At 37.9% G+C, this 18,075-nt stretch overlaps 1 protein-coding gene and 1 long non-coding RNA gene across 9 annotated transcripts in view; one reads left to right on the top strand and one right to left on the bottom strand.

The window, feature by feature from the left end:
• Positions 1 to 18,075, top strand: part of LOC108585885 — a 65,715-nt gene that overhangs the window by 7,684 nt on the left and 39,956 nt on the right. The window contains exon 3 of one of the 3 annotated variants that reach the window (XR_004182810.1): positions 9,133 to 9,443. The exons of the other annotated variants lie outside the window; for them this stretch is intronic. This is a non-coding gene — a long non-coding RNA (uncharacterized LOC108585885). Of the gene's footprint in view, positions 1 to 9,132; positions 9,444 to 18,075 lie in introns of those variants that run through there. 3 annotated transcript variants of the gene reach the window in all.
• KLHL5 (kelch like family member 5) overlaps positions 2,846 to 18,075 on the bottom strand; it is a 78,800-nt gene continuing 63,570 nt past the window's right edge. For 4 of the 6 annotated variants that reach the window (XM_021938370.1, XM_021938368.2, XM_021938367.2 and 1 more), the window contains 4 exons: positions 17,440 to 17,602; positions 11,566 to 11,778; positions 9,443 to 9,614; positions 5,703 to 5,822 (listed from right to left, as the gene is read on the bottom strand). In XM_021938370.1, coding sequence (XP_021794062.1) covers positions 5,730 to 5,822; positions 9,443 to 9,614; positions 11,566 to 11,778; positions 17,440 to 17,602 — 641 coding nt within the window. In that variant the 3' untranslated portion in view covers positions 5,703 to 5,729. Of the gene's footprint in view, positions 5,469 to 5,702; positions 5,823 to 9,442; positions 9,615 to 11,565; positions 11,779 to 17,439; positions 17,603 to 18,075 lie in introns of those variants that run through there. The other 2 variants (XM_031664654.1, XM_017958640.3) reach the window with 2 other exon arrangements.

The following is an 18,075-nucleotide window of genomic DNA, read 5'->3' on the forward strand; positions in this document are numbered from 1 at the left end:
TTCTCCACATCCTCTCTAACCCTTATTTTCTCTATTATTTATTTTTTACCTATGGGTTTAGATCCTAGGTCTATTTTCTTTTTTAAAAGTTATCGTCACTCTAATAGGTGTGAAGTGGTATCTTCCTGTGGTGTTGATCTGCATAATGACTGATGACATTAAGCATCTTTCCATGTGCTTGTCGGCAATTTGTGTATCTTCATTAGAGAAATGTCTATTTAAGTTCTTTGCCCCTTTAAAATTGGGTTGTCTTTTTGTTGAGCATAGGAGTTCCTTATATATTCTAGATACTAGTTCCTTAGCAGATATTTAAGATTTACAAAGATTTTTTTCCCATTCTGTGGGTTGTCTTTTCACTTTCTTCATAGTGTCCCTTAATATATAGAAGCTTTTAATTTTGACAAAGCCCAATTTTTTTTTTTTTTTTTTTGCTGTTGTTGCTTGTGCTTTTCGTGCCATATCTAAGAAATCATGGCCAAATCCAAGGTCATGAAGACTTATTCCTATATTTTCTTCTCAAAGTTTTATGGTTTTAGCTCTTACATTTAGGTCTTTGATCTATTTTGAATTAATTTTTATATATGGTATGAAGTACGGGTACAGCTTCATTCTTTTGCATGTGAATATTCACTTGTCTTAGCACTATTAGTTGAAGACACTGTTCTTTCTTCATTGAGTGGTCTTGGAACCCTTGTCAAAAACATCAATTGACCATAGTGTATTGACGTAATTTATTTCCGGACTTTCCATTCTACTCTATTGCTTTATATATTTTTATACCAACACAACACTGTTTTGATTGAAGTAGCTTTGCAGTAAATTTTGAAACTGGAAAATGCGAGTCCTTCACCTTTATTCTTGTTCAAGATTGTTTTGAACAAACTTGAGTGCCTTCAGTAACTTGCAATCCTGTAAAAATTTTAGGGTCAGCTTTTCTGTTTCTGTAAAAGGGTCACTGGAATTTTAATGGGGATTTTATTAAATCTATAGACTAATTTTGGGAGTAATGCCATCTTAACAATGTTAGGTCTTCCAACCTGCCAGCACAGGATATCTTCCATTTATTTAGGTCTTAATTTCTTTCAGCAACGTTTTGTACTTTTCAGTGTCCAAGTCTTGCACTTTCTTGGTCAAATTTATTCGTATTTTATTCTTTTTCATGTTATTATAAATGGTTTTAATTTTCTCTCAGGTTTTTCTTAGACTTTTGTGTGTTGATCTTGCAACCTGCAACATTGCTGAATTTTTAAAATCAGCTGGAATCATTGTGTGGATTCTTTAGGATTTTTAGTACATAGGACCATGTTTTCTGCAAATGTAGTTTTACTTCTTCCTATTTGGGATTCATTTTATTTCTTTTTCTTGCCTAATTGCTCTGGCTAGACCTTCTAGTATAATGCTGAATAGCAGTGGGGAAACCAGGAATTTTCATGATATTAGGGGAAAAATTTTCAATGTTTTGCTATTATGTTGTTAGCTGTGGGTTTTTATGAATGTCTTTGTCAGATTAAGAAAGTTCCCTTTTCTTCCTAGTTTGCAGAGTGTTTTTACCATGAAAGAGTGTTGGATTTTGTCAGATGCTTTTTCTTATCAACTGAGGTGATTATGCTGTTTTTTCCCTTCATTCTATTAATATGGTATATTACATCGATTGACATTTGTGTGTAGAACCATGTTCCCTGCACTTCTTTGATAAATCTTGCTTGGTCATGCTGTATGATCATTTTAATAAGCTACTAGATTTGGCCTGTTAGTATTTTGAAGTTTTTTTGCATCTATATTCATGAGGGATATTGGTCTGTAGTTTCCCTGTGAAGTCTTTGGCTTTGGTGTTAAGGTAATGCTGGCCTTGGAGAATGGGTCACAGGGTGCTCCTTTCTATTCCATTGTTTGGAAGAGTTCGAGAAGGATTAGTGTTAATTCTTCTTCATATGTTTGGCATAGTTTGCCAGTAAACTCATTTAGTCCTGGACTTTCTTTGCTGGGAGATTTTTGAGTAGTGGTTCAATCTCTTTACTTGTTATAGGGCTGTTCGGAATTTTTATTTCCTTTTGAGCCTGTTTTGTCAATTGGTGTGTTTTTTAATCTAGGTCATCTAAATTGTTGGCAACAATGCTTGTTTTTATGAATAAATTTGTTTATAGTTAAGTTGCCTAAAATACCATGCAATTCATCTAATATGTATAAAACTTGAAATATATTATATTGCATCTACTTTTCTAAAGCAAAATCTGTAAAATTCCATAAGAGATTTAAACAATTAAAATAAATAATTCCTCACATAAAATGAAATTTTTTTTTTTTTTGAGACGGAGTCTTGCTCTGTCATCCAGGCTGGATGGAGTGCAGTGGCGCGGTCTTGGCTCATCACAAGCTCCGCCTCCCGGGTTCATGATTTTTTTTTTTTTTTTTTTTTTTGAGACGGGGTTTCACCGTGTTGGCCAGGACGGTCTCGATCTCCTGACTTCATGATCCACCTGCCTCGGCCTCCCAAAGTGCTGGGATTACAGGCGTTAGCCACTGCGCCCAGCCGAAATCTTTCTTTTTCTCCCTAGTGGTAGGAATAGTAAGAGTGAAGACTGCTGAGTGAGATGGCCTTTGTATGAATCCCTGCTCTGCCACTTACTTGTGGTATATAACCTTGGGGCTAACTTCTCTGTACCCCAATCTCCTTAGCTATAAAAAGGTAATAGAACTACCTCATAAGGTTGTTGTGAGGATTAAGTGCATTGATGCATACAAAAACTTTGATTCTTAGTTCACAATAAACAATATTAGCAAATATTATTTTCCATGAGGTGGTTACTAATTGGGGTTAAAATAAAAAGCATCTTAGACATCTCAATGACTTATATCTTGTAGGATTTATCACAAAATGCTACTGCCCAGTGCATTTTTGCAAACAATAACAATTCACTGAGAGTAATAACATTCACATATGTAATTAGAGTTTACAAATGTAAAAAACTTAGGGTAACAAACACTTTAAACTTAGTTTTTAGACATTCAATAAGCCCATTCCCCCACAAACTTTGATTACAAAGAAGCACAATGGGTTAACTGTGGCAAAACATAAGAAATAAGGCAGGGGAGGCAGATACAGACTTGAGAACATAAGGATATCCAAAAAATTTTGTCAATATCAAAAGACAAAATCAAAGCATCTTTTATAATATAAAACAAATCCATATAATTAAATACTAATTAGGTGAAAGAACATTATAGGGTATATAACATTTATTTTCTCTACATAAATTTGCATATCTTAAATTTAATGCAAAACATCATGTTTCAACTTCAACTTAACATCATAACATGTAGTTCTTGGTGAGTCTAGATGTAATGGAATGAATATTTAAATAGACTTCAAAGATCCTATCAAGTTTTTATTTGGTTATTGTTGCTTTAAGTCCTTAATGCTTTTCTTTATTTATTGGACTAAGCCAATTTTAGAAACAAAATCCACAACCAACACACATATAATGCAGATGTTTCTGAAAAAACTAAATAGTGTTATCTTTAGTGTATCATTAAAATAGTGGTTGTGGTTAAACAAGCAAACAAATTACTGCAACTCATGTATGATAAGCTTACAAAAAGTAGCATTTTAAAGTTTCATCTGGTGTGTCTGCACTGTAGGAAAATAAATCTGGATGTGAGTAAGATGTGCTTGACTGAATTAAGTGAAACCCCCAGTTAGCACTGGGTTATGTTCCAGGGCAGTGCATTTGTCCTCACATATTACATCAGGAATGTGTGTTCACAATCCACCAGCTGCATGTTTTAATTTACTAAGAAATGAAAGGAATTAATCCTGGTCCATCCACTGCTTCCTCCTTTGTTTTACTATCTTCACTTTGAGATCAGGCACTTTGTGCCCAGGATTGTGACAATGCACGTTTACTAAAAATGTATCCATTGATAGAATAATTATACTAAATTAATAAAGGAAGACGGTGTCTTCATGTAGAAAACAGAGCACTAAATTATAATTTTACAGTCACAACACAAGCTCCAGCTCTTCCTAGGCAAAGTGGAGCAACCTGAAAAAGAAAAAGAGATATGTATTGGATTTGTAGGTTAAAATGTCGACTCTACTATACCAGTTGGTGAAATATTGAAGCAGCCTGTACTTGTTGGCAAAGGGTTGCCGCCCTGGCCTCTGCTGTGTCAGTGCTGTTTCTGGCCTGGTCCTCTTCCCAAGAACCACTCTCCATGGCAAAGCTTCACAGCCTAAGTTGTTCTGGGTATATCATTGATTGTGTAGCATTCACTCTTCTTTAAAGGTGATTTTTAAAAACAGCTCAAGAATTAATCTACATGAAACACTCTGTTTTAGCCAAAATGATGCACAGTATGGATATGAAGAAATGCTGAACACTTACAGTAACACTGTGACCAATATGGAGGAAAGATCAAGTTTTATCTAGAGAGGTCCTCTAACAGCCATGCTGTCTCAGAGATAGCACACAAAATACTCTGAATGCCTGGGGATCTGCTTATTCTAGAAGAACTCGTAACCTCACATTTTTTGACTACCTTCTATGTGCACGGCTGAAAAGTCTAAACCCATTCTACTACTTTTTAGCAGACTAAATAAATAATAAATGCTACCCATCCAACTCCCCTAGGAGTGGAAACAAACTCAGTGAATGAGCTCTGTTACAGTGAGATAGAAGTCGGGGGAGGGTTGCTAGGAAGGAATACAATCTAAATTTATGGATAAAGAACAATTCTTAAATCTTTCACCTCTTTTTTAAACAATAGGAACTCTAGACACTGGGTAATTTATAGTGGAAATAAAAGTGTGAACAAAAATAGTTTTTGAAGAATTACTCTGAATGCAATAAGAATCTATGCATTTGACCCAGGAGAGTTAAAATGTTAACATGGATTGGGGGGGTGAGTAATGAAAAGTACTAGGAAGGTTTGCTTTGTACTTATATATGTTAGGGTATATACTAAAGTATTTTTGTCAAATGCCAAAATGACTTCCTAATCAGTTTGACCCCATAGACCAATGAGTAGATTTTAAGAACAGGTCAGATTTCAGTTATAAGAGAATACTTAGCAGTTTTCCATCTGAATCAGTTGTTTTGATCACTGTAAGTCTCTTGGAACAATCAAATAACCAATTTTAAAACCGTATCTATTTATAGCATTATCAAACTGACCTCAAAAATCATTTATATCAAAATGTCAGTTTGTAATTAGTAGCTCTTCTCAAATCACCCAAGACATTTAGTCTCTACACTGTGAATAGTTGACACTGTCATGACAACCAGCTAGAAAGTGTAGCTTAGAGAATTTGTATACAATACAATCACAATCAATCAATCAATCAATACAATCAATCAATACAATACAATCACCTCTTGCTTTGAGGTAAGGCTGGTAGTGAGGGGGTAGTGGCTTAGGACTTTGTCATCTTGTTTTAGTGCCTATACAAATGTCCATCTGTCAGAACACTGAAAGGAAAATTTCAAAATTTTTTTGTTTATTTGGCTTGTTTTTGAGACGGAGTCTTGCTCTGTCACCCAGGCGGGAGTGCAATGGTGCCATCTCAGCTCACTGCAACCTCCACCTCCCAGGTTCAAGCAATTCTCGTCCCGCAGCCTCCTGAGTAGGTGGGACTATTGGCACATGCCACCATACCTGGCTAATTTTTTGTATTTTAGTAGAGACAGGGTTTTACCATGTTGCCCATGGCTGGTCTCGAACTCCTGAAATCAGGCAAACCATCCGCTTCGGCCTCCCAAAGTGCTGGAATTACAGGGGTGAGCCACCATGCCTGGCCCAGGAAAACTTACATTTTTCAGATACTATGAAAATGAGTTCACATTTTTAGGTGCTTTAACATAGTAATAGAGGTGGCTTACAAGAAAAATAGCTATGTGGACACTGATGATAAATTTTGACATGGGATTATTTAGCATAAAGTATTAATTATAAATAATAACAAGTCTCAAATAACTGGCTGATAGGGCTTAAATCATGTATATAACTGGACTTAGGGCTTAAATACATGTCAGAAAAAGATTCTTATCTTTCTGAGCTCCTTGGGTGTCATTCACAACTGTTTTTGCCATAGTGGGAAGCTGATACTAGGTAATCATCTAATTTCCAATGAAATCTTGTAGCTCTCAATCTTATCCCTTCCTCCCTCCATCAAGTGATCTCACTTAAGAAACAGAATAAAGCCCACACAATCTAAGTCCTGTTTTTCTATCTTTTTCTTCACACTACACTCAAATTCTCATCTTTTCCCAAGCCTTGGAGGGTAAGATCTTTCTTCTAGTCTGAGGGTGACCAGTCTGCTTTTTTTTTTGAGAGGGAGTTTTTGCTCTCGTCGCCCAGGCTGGAGTGCAATGGTGTGATCTTGGCTTACTGCAACTTCCACCTCCCAGGTACAAGCGATTCTCCTGCCTCAGCCTCCCAAGAAGCTGGGATTACAGGTGCACATTACCACACCCAGCTAATTTTTGTATTTTTAGTAGAGATGGGGTTTCACTATGTTGGCCAAGCTGGTCTTGAACTCCTGACCTCAGGTGACCCACCCGCCTTGGCCTCCTGAAGTCCTGGGATTACAGGCATGAGCCACTGCGCCTGCCCCCCAGTCTTTGCTCCTAGTTCTGTTTCCTGCCCTTTTCTCAGAAAGGTGCCCTTCAAGTTTTGCTTTCTTTCTTTCTAGTATCTAGAATCTTTCTCTACCCTCTTGTCATCTCTATTGTGGAAAAAAAAATCCTTGGCTCAAATTCTAACTCTACCATTTATTTGCTATGTGGCCTTGGGTTAGCTGTTTAACCTTTGTGTCATATTCCTCATCCTGTACAGTGGGAAAATACCAGAACTCAACCTTATAGGGTTGTTGAAGATTAAATTCTTTACAGTGCTTAAACAGAGCCTGGTCTGTAAGATGTGCTGAATAAATAATCACTTTCTATCATCATCATTTAAAAACTGCATGCCTCTCTAGCTCCTACACCCTATTCTTCTGTTTACTTTTTTTTTTTTTTTTTTTTTTTTAGACAGAGTCTCGCTCTGTCACCCAGGCTGGAGTGCAGTGGCACGATCTTGGCTCACTGCAACCTCCACCTCCTGAGTTCAACTGATTCTTGTGCCTCAGCCTTGTGCCTCAGCTGGGACTACAGGAGCACTAATTTTTGTATTTTTAGTAGAAACGGGTTTCACCATGTCGGCCAGGCTGGTCTTGAACTCTGGCCTCAAAAGATCCGCCCACCTCGGCCTCCCAAGGTGTTGGGATTACAGGTGTGAGCCACTGTGTGCCTGGCCTCTTCTGTTTACTTTTGAAACTGTGTACTGGCTTCTGCTTCTATCAGATTCTCAGAGAATCCCATAACTTTACAAATGACAAATCTTCATTCTTTCTTATACTGTTGAAACTCCTACTCCTCCGTTTAGATGCTCTATTCCATTGTCTTCTGAGAACTTCTCTCATCATTCCTTTTCTGTTTTCTTCGGAGACCACACCTCCCAATTCAACCCAGCAAGTGTGTGTATATAAAGAAAGATCAACAAGACTTCGCAATATCTCTTGAATCCATCTACATTGAATGCTTCAAGCCTTGCAACTGAAGCAATCCTCTAAATATTTTTCCTTTTATCCAGCCCTCACTTCCCCTGCCCCTAACCCAACCTATGTGACCCCAACTGCATCATTCACTTGGTTGAAAGTTTCTGCTGGATTCTTGTTACCAAACTCTTTAGCTTGGCCTTCACACATCCCCATTCTTTAAAAAAATTATTATTAAATGATTATTTATTTTTAAGAGACAGAGTCTTGCTCTGTTGTCCAGGCTGGAGTGCAGTGTCATGATCATGGTTCACTTCAGCCTCAACTCCTGGGCTCATGCAATCCTCCGCCTCAGCCTCCCAAGGTAGATGGGACTACAGGTACGTGCCACCACACCTTGCTAATTTTTCAAAATTTTTTGGGCTGGGCATGGTGGCTCATGCCTGTAATCCCAGCACTTTGAGAGGCCGAAGCAGGTGGATCACGAGGTCAGGAGTTTGAGACCAGCCTGGCCTACATGACAAAACCCTGTCTCTACTAAAAATACAAAAATTAGCCGGGTGTGGTGGTGGGCACCTATAATCCCAGCTACTCGGGAGGCTGAGGCAGGAGAATCACTTGAACACGGGAGGTGGAGGTTACAGTGAGCTGAGATCGTGCCATTACACTCCAGCCTGGGCGACAAGAGCAAGACTCCATCTGAAAAACCAAACAAAACAAGACAAAAAACCCACAAATTTTTGTAGAGATAGCATCTCACTTTGTCACCCATGCTGGTTTGGAATTCCTGGCCTCAAGTGATCCTCCCACCTTGGTCTCACAGATCTCCATTCTGACCCCAATCTTCTCCAGTAAGCACTCCTCCTCCTCTCAAGCATAGATCCTTATAACCAGTCATACTTCAATATGTCTTACATAATTCTGCTTTGGTGACATTTCTTTCACATTTTCTCACAGTTTCTTCTTTCCAATCTTTTTGAATTGGATCAATTCACTAGGCTTAGTTTAAATCCCACTTCTTTCTCACTAAAGCTTTCCCCATAACCACTTTCTTTTTTCTCTTATCTCCTGTATCACTTGGCGCCTGTACCACGGGACACTAAATACCCACTGCCTTGTGTGGTGCATTCTCCCCTTGCACATGTAGATCTTACCTACCCAAGACCTTAGGTTACATGACCGTGGGGCTTCACAGAAGCTTTGTTTTCTTGACAATACTTACCATTGCTCCTTGTATACAATACAATCTTGGCTCAGCTAAACATTTATTGTCTTTTATGTACCAAGTACTGAATTCGGTGTCATAAGCACAAATTCCTGATTCTGTTCTTGGTGATGACGGAAGCAAAGATCTCAAAAGATCATTCTTAGAAGTGCTAGACCCTCCCAGAAATACACAAGGGTGAAATTCTTTCTGTTAGTAAGATTGCCAGATCAGGTTTCTTACTTAGTGTAATTTAGGGTTGCCATCTTCATTAGGTTATCAGGACTTTAATCTGCCCCCAAATATCAATGGGTTGAGTATTTAAAAATCACTGCTCATGCATGGGCAAGTTGTTCATAGTTTTCTGACTACTATCCTTGTTTTTATTTTCCAGTCTCCCCTCCCATTGTTACAGCCTGCGTGTAGTCCTATCGGCTTTAATCAGGTTAGAATACCTCATCATGCAAGTGGTAGCAGATAATTATAATTTCTCTGAGTATTAACTTACATCTCAAAGGTAATTCTGGATTTTAATTATGTGATAAAATTAAACATTGCCTCTTTTTCTCATCTTTAATCAAGAGGTGATTGTCATATTTATGCCATATATTTCAGTATTGGACAAGATTGAGGGGATCTGTTTTACCATAAGAATTGTTTTAATAAAGAGAGTCAGTGTAATAATGAAACATGAAGTGCCGTACCTGGGTCCACTCATTTGTCTGGGGATCATAAGCCTCCACGGTATTAAGGTATGCTTGTCCATCATACCCCCCAACAGCATATAACTTATCGCCAAGTAAACAGACCCCCACTGCATCTCTGCTGATGCTCATGGATGCTACTGCAGTCCACATGTCTGTTTTGGGATCATATCTGAAAGAAAATTTTAGAACCAGAGCTGACATTATTCTTAAAATATTTATGTAAAAACAGTTTTGTTCTTCAAGTCTATCTTCTGACTTATTATCTACTATGTAAATCAAATACATTTGAACATATTTTTGAGAAAAATACCAATATTTTTCTGACAACTTTAACTTACAGTATTATATTAACAGATCCACTTAACAGATGTATAACACTTAAAAGGAGCTAGGGTCAGTACTGAAAACTGCTTTCAGACCTTAGATTACCTACTGAAAATTTGGGGAAATCAATGCATTAAGCTCTATGTAAGATGGCTCACAGCCTCAATCATTGTAGCTGTCCGGTTTTGGGCTTTCTTGCTCCTTTCATGAGGTATCTTAACTAGAATTGCCCACAGTTGTATAGCTAAGAGCAGATACATCATGCTAGGATGACTGATGTTGCTCCTAAATCTGTTGTATCAATGAACAGCTTTCCACTGAGTGTAGTACAACAGCAAGCCCATAATTCATGGGGCAAAGTATATAAACACTTCCACATTCCTTTCCTGGATTACAACATGAAACGAGCATAGGTCTGAATTGTTTTCCCCCCAATATAAGTGAAATGCAGTTGTAACTTTCCCGCTTTCTCAAACAACACCAATACAGAAAGCACTTGTTATCGTTTGGATGTGGCTCATCCTCCCCAAAACTCATGTTGAAATTTAATTGCCAATGTAATAGTGTTGGGAGGTGGGGCCTTTAAGAGGTGATTAGGTTGATAAGATGGATTAATGTTTTTCTCCTTGGTTAGTTCTTGTGTGAATGCATTAGTTCCTGTAAGAGCAGGTTGTTATAAAGTGAAGTTGCTTTGCATTTTTGAATGCCGACTTTCTCTTCCAATTCTCCAACATGTTATCACACAGCACAAGGCCCTCGCCAGAACCTATCAGATGCAGCCTCCCAATCTTGAACTTCCCAGCCTGAAGAACTGTGGGCTAAAGAAACCTCTTTTCTTTATAAATTACTCAGTCCTGGGTATTCTGTTATAGCAATGGGAAACAGACTAAGAGAGTGCTCATTATCATCAACAAACTTTGACTTTATTTTTTATCCTTCTTATGGTCACTTGGTCATGTACAACTTAAATAAATCAAACTAATCTTTAAAAAAAATCTGATCACGTCCAACAGACATACACACACACAAACACACACACACTCTCTGTCACACATGGGCGCTCATTAACTTCCTATTTTTCTTTATAATCCAAAACCCTTAACAATGCCTCAAGGAGTCTAGATGATCTGCACCCACCCTGCCCACTCCGCCTCCTTTCCTGCCATTCCCTCCCCATCACTCTTTGCTCTCCAGCCACAATGGCTACCTTTCAGTTTCCTGTATGAACAGTATTTCTTTCTGCTTTGGAGTGTTCAGACAAACTCCTATTGATTGTACCGCCTAAATCCATTCAATTCTCGCTATTCCTTGTACTAGACTAAACATAAGAAATGGGAACCTGACCTACCATCCAAATCTCCCACTGCTCTTCGGCTCTCTACCTGGCACCACACTTGAGTTTTGCCAGGCCAGTTGAGATGACTTAAGTTTGTAAGCCTTATTATTAGTTTTTTATTTTATATCAAAACACACAGAAATGTCCCTATCTTTTCGCTTTTTATTTAGCCTACAGCCCTTAAGTCATTCTGCATAAAATTCATCAAGCTCCTCTTCTTATTAGGTCCAATATCCCATATAAAGTAAAATTGCCTTGCGTGTAGTGCATGCTCAACACAAACTTATTTTTCTGGAAGTATCAGTTCCTGTGAGAGCAGGCTGTTATAAAGTGAAGTTGCTTTGCATTTTTGAATGCTGACTTTCCCTTCCAGTTCTCCAACATGTTCTCCAAATAGACATAAGTATCAGAGACATATATATTTTTTTCTTGTTCCTAGTTTTTCTTTGCAGGAAATTACCTCTCCACACAGTCTGAGAGTCTGGAAGTCATGTTGCATGCGGGAGCGTCGTGCCCCCCTATAGCATACAGCAGTCCGTTCCAGGTCGTCACTCCTACGCCACCTCTCCTTTTTGACATCTGTGCACACAGTGTCCACTTATTAGTATGAGGATCAAAACATTCTACTGATTTGAGACAAGAGCTTCCATCACGACCACCAACTGCATAAAGTCTGTAAAAAGAATAAATGAAATGATAAATAAGACATTGTGCCATTATGCTTAGAACAAAGTGGCTCTTCTTATGTTATTTCATTGAATTTAAGGTGCCATCAGTTACAAAACACACTGTCAATGTGTGTGTCATTAAAGAAGATATGCTATGTTTGAAATGACACATGTAAGTATCTTATATCACTCTGTATAAACATGAAAAGGAAAACAAACTGCACATGAAGGCACTGACAACTATTTCACCACTGCCATCTCTTTGACAAGTCACCATTGATTGTAATATGCACTGAAATTCTGGAGGTGTTAAAATGTGTGTCTTAGAATAGACAAAATATGGTGTATAAATATACCATGGCTTATTTTTTTTTAATAGTTAAGACTTTATTATCAAGGAAGGAAACTAACCTTCTCTGAGCACCTACCATAGGTTAGGGACTTTATATGTACTAATTTAATCATCACAGTGATATAAGAAACTGTTTGAATCCCTGTTTCACAGGTAAAGAAACAAGGGTTCACGGAGAGTAAGAGACGTGCACAGGGTCACCCAGTAAGAAGCAGAATCGGGACACATAGTTTTATTAATGAACAAACAGTTGGACAGTCAACACAGTCATGTAGAATGTACTTGTAATAGTGAAATAGGAGAATAAAAATATAGCTTGAAACAATGGCATAAAAAGTAACATTTGTTACATATGAACAATGATCCTTCATTAATTTAAATTACTGCAGAAAAGGATATAGGTTATCACGTGAACGACCTAAATGTTATCTAGTAGATCAATTTAAATTCATTATCAATCAATACACTGCACTAATTTGAAATAGTCTTTTACTCTGAACCTAAAACGTTTGTAAAATATTTTAAATATTTTTTTTTTTTTTTTGAGGCGGAGTCTTGCTCGGTAGCCCGGGCTGGAGTGCAGTGGCCGGATCTCAGCTCACTGCAAGCTCCGCCTCCCGGGTTTACGCCATTCTTCTGCCTCAGCCTCCCAAGTAGCTGGGACTACAGGCGCCCGCCACCTCGCCCGGCTAGTTTTTTGTATTTTTAGTAGAGACGGGGTTTCACGGTGTTAGCCAGGATGGTCTCGATCTCCTGACCTCGTGATCCGCCCGTCTCGGCCTCCCAAAGTGCTGGGATTACAGGCTTGAGCCACCGCGCCTGGCCCAAACAAAAATCTTGTTGTATTTACTATTCATTTGGGAAGCTCTCTATAAATATTTTTTCTACTAGTTTTTTAAAGGAGTAAATTTACTTTGTTGCTCATCAAAAACATTATACATTTTGAATTTACAAATGTTAGTTGATACTTAACTGTTTTTATCATTTCTCAAGAAATAATATTTTAATTATCCCAAATTTCTGCCAATTAAAACTCTAGGTATTTATATTTAGGTAAATCTACATATTTAACCACAGATTTCCTAATTAAGGTATGCCACTATGTCACTGAAACTGTTTCTTAAATAATAAGATGACCATATCTTAAACAGCAACATATGGTTGTAGCAATATCTTGTTCTAAACTTAAACTATATTAATAGTATGGAAATTGAAATTTATTTGAAACATCTATTAATATTTATCTTAAAACTTCTTTTATCTGTTAAAAACTTTTATCTATTAGTAACTTGTTTATGTTCTAGTTCTTAATATTATTCTTATCTTCAACTAATACTTGGTAGAAGAGTTATCTAAATATGGATCACAGAACATAAGAAGCCTTCAACAATTAGGGAGGATCAGTAATTTAAAATAATTCACACATGCATATGTGTGTGCACATGTGTGCACACCCACACATGCCCACACACAATAGGCTTTAAAGCCTCTTACCCTCTTGAACAGTGGACTCGTGGGTCTTAATTGTAAAGAATGGTACAGTACAATGATTAAGAGCATGAACTCTGGAACCAGACAATTCTGGTTCTACCACTTACTAGTTGTGACTATGGACAAGTTATTTAACCTCCATCTAAATTTCATCATCTATAAACCCTGCCTCATAGGATTCTTGATAATTAAATTTAAAGTACTTTGAACACTGCCTAGTACATGATAATCATGGTGTAAACATTTACAGAGAAAAATTAATTGTCTCTGTGTTCTTGTAGAAAATAGCACTTACAGGAGATCTTAAGTGTACAAACAGTGTTTATATTCAGCTAATATTAAGGGTTAAAATCAATTGGTAACACTTCCTAAATAATCATTATCTCAAGCAATGATTTTCAAACTGTGTTCTAAGAATAGGATTCTATGAAGAAATTGAGGGAGTCTAAAAAATGGTTCATTTGAATTTCAAATTTTAAAAATTATTTTTAATTTTCAAAAATATCACCTTGCTCAATTAAATGTCATGTAAGACTCAGAACTCATCTCTCTTCCCCATGATAGTGTCTATTATAATAAAAAGAGAAATATTATGTCAACTTGTGAAAGTATTGTACTACCTATATATACTTAATAGTAAGATTTAGGTCTTGCCTGACTTTTAAAATTATGATCAAGAATGCAAGTAGGCTGGGCATGGTGGCTCACACCTGTAATCCCAGCACATTGGGAGGCCAAGATGGGAAGAATTACTTGGGCCCAGGTATTTGAGACCAACCCGGGCAGCACAGTGAGATCCCATCTCTACAAAAAATCATTTTTTAAAAATTAGCCAGGCATGGTGGTGCATGCCTGTAGTCCCAGCTACTCAGGAGGCTGAGGTGTGAGGATAGCTTGAGCCTGGGAGGGAGGTTGAGGCTGCAGTGAGCTGTGATCGTGTCACTGCACTCCAGCCTGGGCAACAGAGCTAGACCCTGTCTCAAAAGTAAAAGGAATGCAAGTAGTTGGCAGATACTGTTTGAGATTCAACTTAGAAAAAAGATTTATTACTACTTTCAAACTGTTTGGGCAATTGAACTGAAGAATTTCCTGAAATTCCAATTAAATTACTCTAGTAGTTAAAATAACTGTTACCATTTCAGCCTCTTATCTGTGAATCAAGATTTTCCTCATATTAGACAATCAAGACAAGACACAGAAATAAGCTGAATGCTCTTTAAAATTTATTCTTCTGTTCTTCAGCACTTACTCTTCTCCACAGATTTTTATAATAAGTAAATATAAGCTTGAACTTGTGATACATTTTAAGTAAGCTTAAAATAAACTTGAACTTCCATTTGCCTTTTAAATATTGAGGTATTTTTAAGATTTCATTTGAAAGAGAGATTTAACTGCTAAAAATATTTGCCAGCCAGTGCCTTAAAGGTAGCCTGAGCAACTGGAAGTCTAAATAAGGTTTCTTTCTGTCAAACATGGTAGGAAAATTTTAAGATTTGGGAGGCCAAGGTGGGCTGATCACTTGAGGTCAGGAGTTCGAGACCAGCCTGACTGACATGGTGAAACCCTGGCAAGAATACAAAAATTAGCTGGGCATGGTGGCGGGTACCTATAATCCCAGATACTTGGGAGGCTGAGGCAGGAGAATCACTGGAACCCAGGAGGAGCTGAGATTGCCCACTGCCCTCTAGCCTGGGAGATAGAGTGAGACTTTATCTACTCCCCCACCACCCCCCACCAAAAAAAAAAAGAAAAGAAAAAGAAATTATAAATAAGTTAAAATAGGCCAGGCGCAGTGGCTCATGCCTGTAATCCCATCACTTTGGGAGGCCAAGGTGGGTGGATCACCTGAGGTCAGGAGTTTGAGACCAGCCTGGTCAACATGGCGAAACCCTGTCTCTACCAAAAATACAAAAATTAGCTGGATGTGGTGGTGCACACCTGTAGTCCTAGCTACTTGGGAGGCTGAGGCAGGAGAATCGCTTGAACCTGGGAGGTGGAGGAGGCTGTAGTATGCTGAGATCGTGTCACTATACTCCAGCCTGGGCGACAAAGTGAGACTCTCTCTCAAAATAAATAAATAAATAAGTTAAAATAACAAAAACCACAAAAATCAAAGCTCTTCATTTTACATAATAAAAAAATTGAGGCACAGAGAAATGATTTGTTCTAAACCACAAAGCAATGATAAGATGCGTCGTTAGTTTTTTTCAACCAACCGCATATTTTCTTATTCCAGATTCTTTAGATATACTATACTTTCAAAATCAAATTTCTTAATAGTTAGTAGATTAGAGATTCTTAGCTTCTGATATGATTAATTAGGTTGTCTCTGAATTATATTCAATTAACTGTACTTTAGGTGGGTTAAGGATTGAAATATTTCTCATTAGAGGGCAAGAAAAGATAAGAAAGTAAGATGTTTCTATGCCTAGAAAGCTAAGCTACTGTAGGTCCGGAAATCAGGTTTCAGAGAAGGCAATTATTGTTTTGTCCTCTATTAGAAATAAGGGCTAAGAAATATGCTGCTGAACAAAAATTAATCCAATGAATCAATCCCAAAGGTTTAAACCAAAGGGTCAAAGCCGAGAAGATACTGTTTCATTTTCTTTTTCTCTGTATTTACTAGATTATTTAATGGCTGACTCTTATCAAAGAGTTTAGAAAGATATGTAGTGATGAATTTTGAAGTGATTTATTTAGCTAAAATAAATGAGGGCAGGGGCATGGAGATCAAAAACATCTAAAAAGTGATTTCCATTTATCCATCTTATCACATGTAACAGTGCTTTAAAAAAAGTACCAAAAAGTAGAACATAACTGATGGGTCCTGAAGAAACAAGATCTTAGGTCCTAAAATAAAAAACATTTCACTAATTTTTCATTTTTCTTATAATAATCAATAACAAAATTCTATAAATAATTTTAATTCTATTTTAACCTTGGTTCATTTATTTTTCTGGAAACAATGATAAAGCATTCTAAATGAGCAAAAGGTACCCCACAAATAACTTTTCTTTAACAACCACAGACGGCTTCATTTTATGGAAGAAGAAAGGACTGAAAAAAGACACACATTTACTTTCCGAGTAACAGAGCTATTAGTGATGGCTCTACCTATATTTATTTATTCAGAGCAGACAAGAAGCAAGAGAGCACCTCTTTATAAATCCATTCTCGTTTTCACCAGTTTTCCAAGATAAGAAAGAGGTGAAAGTCAGGATAAATCAGTAGAAAAGATGGAAGGAATTTTTAGAGAAACACTGAGAGAGACTACACTACTTTTAAAAGACCACACATGCTTTTAAACATAATACAGATAATATACTTTTAAAGTATATTAAATAAAATATTTTAATATAGATATACCAGATTTTTACAGTACAACTTATTAATATTGAACGTAGCCGGGCGCGGTGGCTCAAGCCTGTAATCCCAGCACTTTGGGAGGCCGAGACGGGCGGATCACGAGGTCAGGAGATCGAGACCATCCTGGCTAACAGGGTGAAACCCCGTCTCTATTAAGAAATACAAAAAACTAGCCGAGCGAGGTGGCGGGCGCTTGTAGTCCCAGCTACTCGGGAGGCTGAGGCCGGAGAATGGCGTGAACCCGGGAGGCGGAGCTTGCAGTGAGCTGAGATCCGGCCACTGCACTCCAGCCTGGGCGACAGAGCGAGACTCCGTCTCAAAAAAAAAAAAAAAAGAAGACACTGTCTTAAAAGTCTCTTCAAATCACTGTATTTATGTATATCTTTAAATTAGAAATGATATAGCTTAATAAATTTGGTGTACTGCATTTTAAATAGAACTTTAGGTACTTCCTTACTTTCCACTTAGTACTGCCACACCTACTGTACTCCTGGGGGTAGACATAGTGGCAACAAAATTCCACTGGCGAGCCTGAGGGTCCCATCTTTCCACCGTGTTCAGATAGCTCCAGCCATCATGTCCTCCTACAGCATACATGGGACCTTCTAGTACAGCCACACCTATAAGGAGACAGGAAACAACGACTTCAGATTGGCCGCCGTCTTAAAAATCACATTTTAATTGAAGTATAAGTACAATAAGCCTTAAACATACAAATGGAACTGAGTAAACATTTATAATGTAGACATGTGTCCTCAGTGTTCTTAGTAGGTCGGTGGGTGGGTGGGTGGGAAGTTGAAATAGCATGGGAGTTCTGGTCTTAAACGTTCTAGAGACTGGCCGGGCGTGGTGACTCATGCCTGTAATCTCAGTGGTTTGGGAGTCCAAGGTGGGAGGATCACTTGAGGTTGGGAAGTTCGAGACAGGCCTGGCCAATATGGCGAAATCCCTTTTCTACTAAAAATACAAATATTAGCTGGGCATGGTGGCAGGTGCCTGTAATCCCAGCTACTTGGGAGGCTGAGGTAGGAGGATTGATTGAGCCCTGGGGGTGGAGGTTGCAGTAAGCCAAGATCGCGCCACTGCACTCCAG

Source organism: Papio anubis, chromosome 3, assembly GCF_008728515.1.
Source record: "Papio anubis isolate 15944 chromosome 3, Panubis1.0, whole genome shotgun sequence".
Classification (NCBI taxonomy): domain Eukaryota; kingdom Metazoa; phylum Chordata; class Mammalia; order Primates; family Cercopithecidae; genus Papio; species Papio anubis.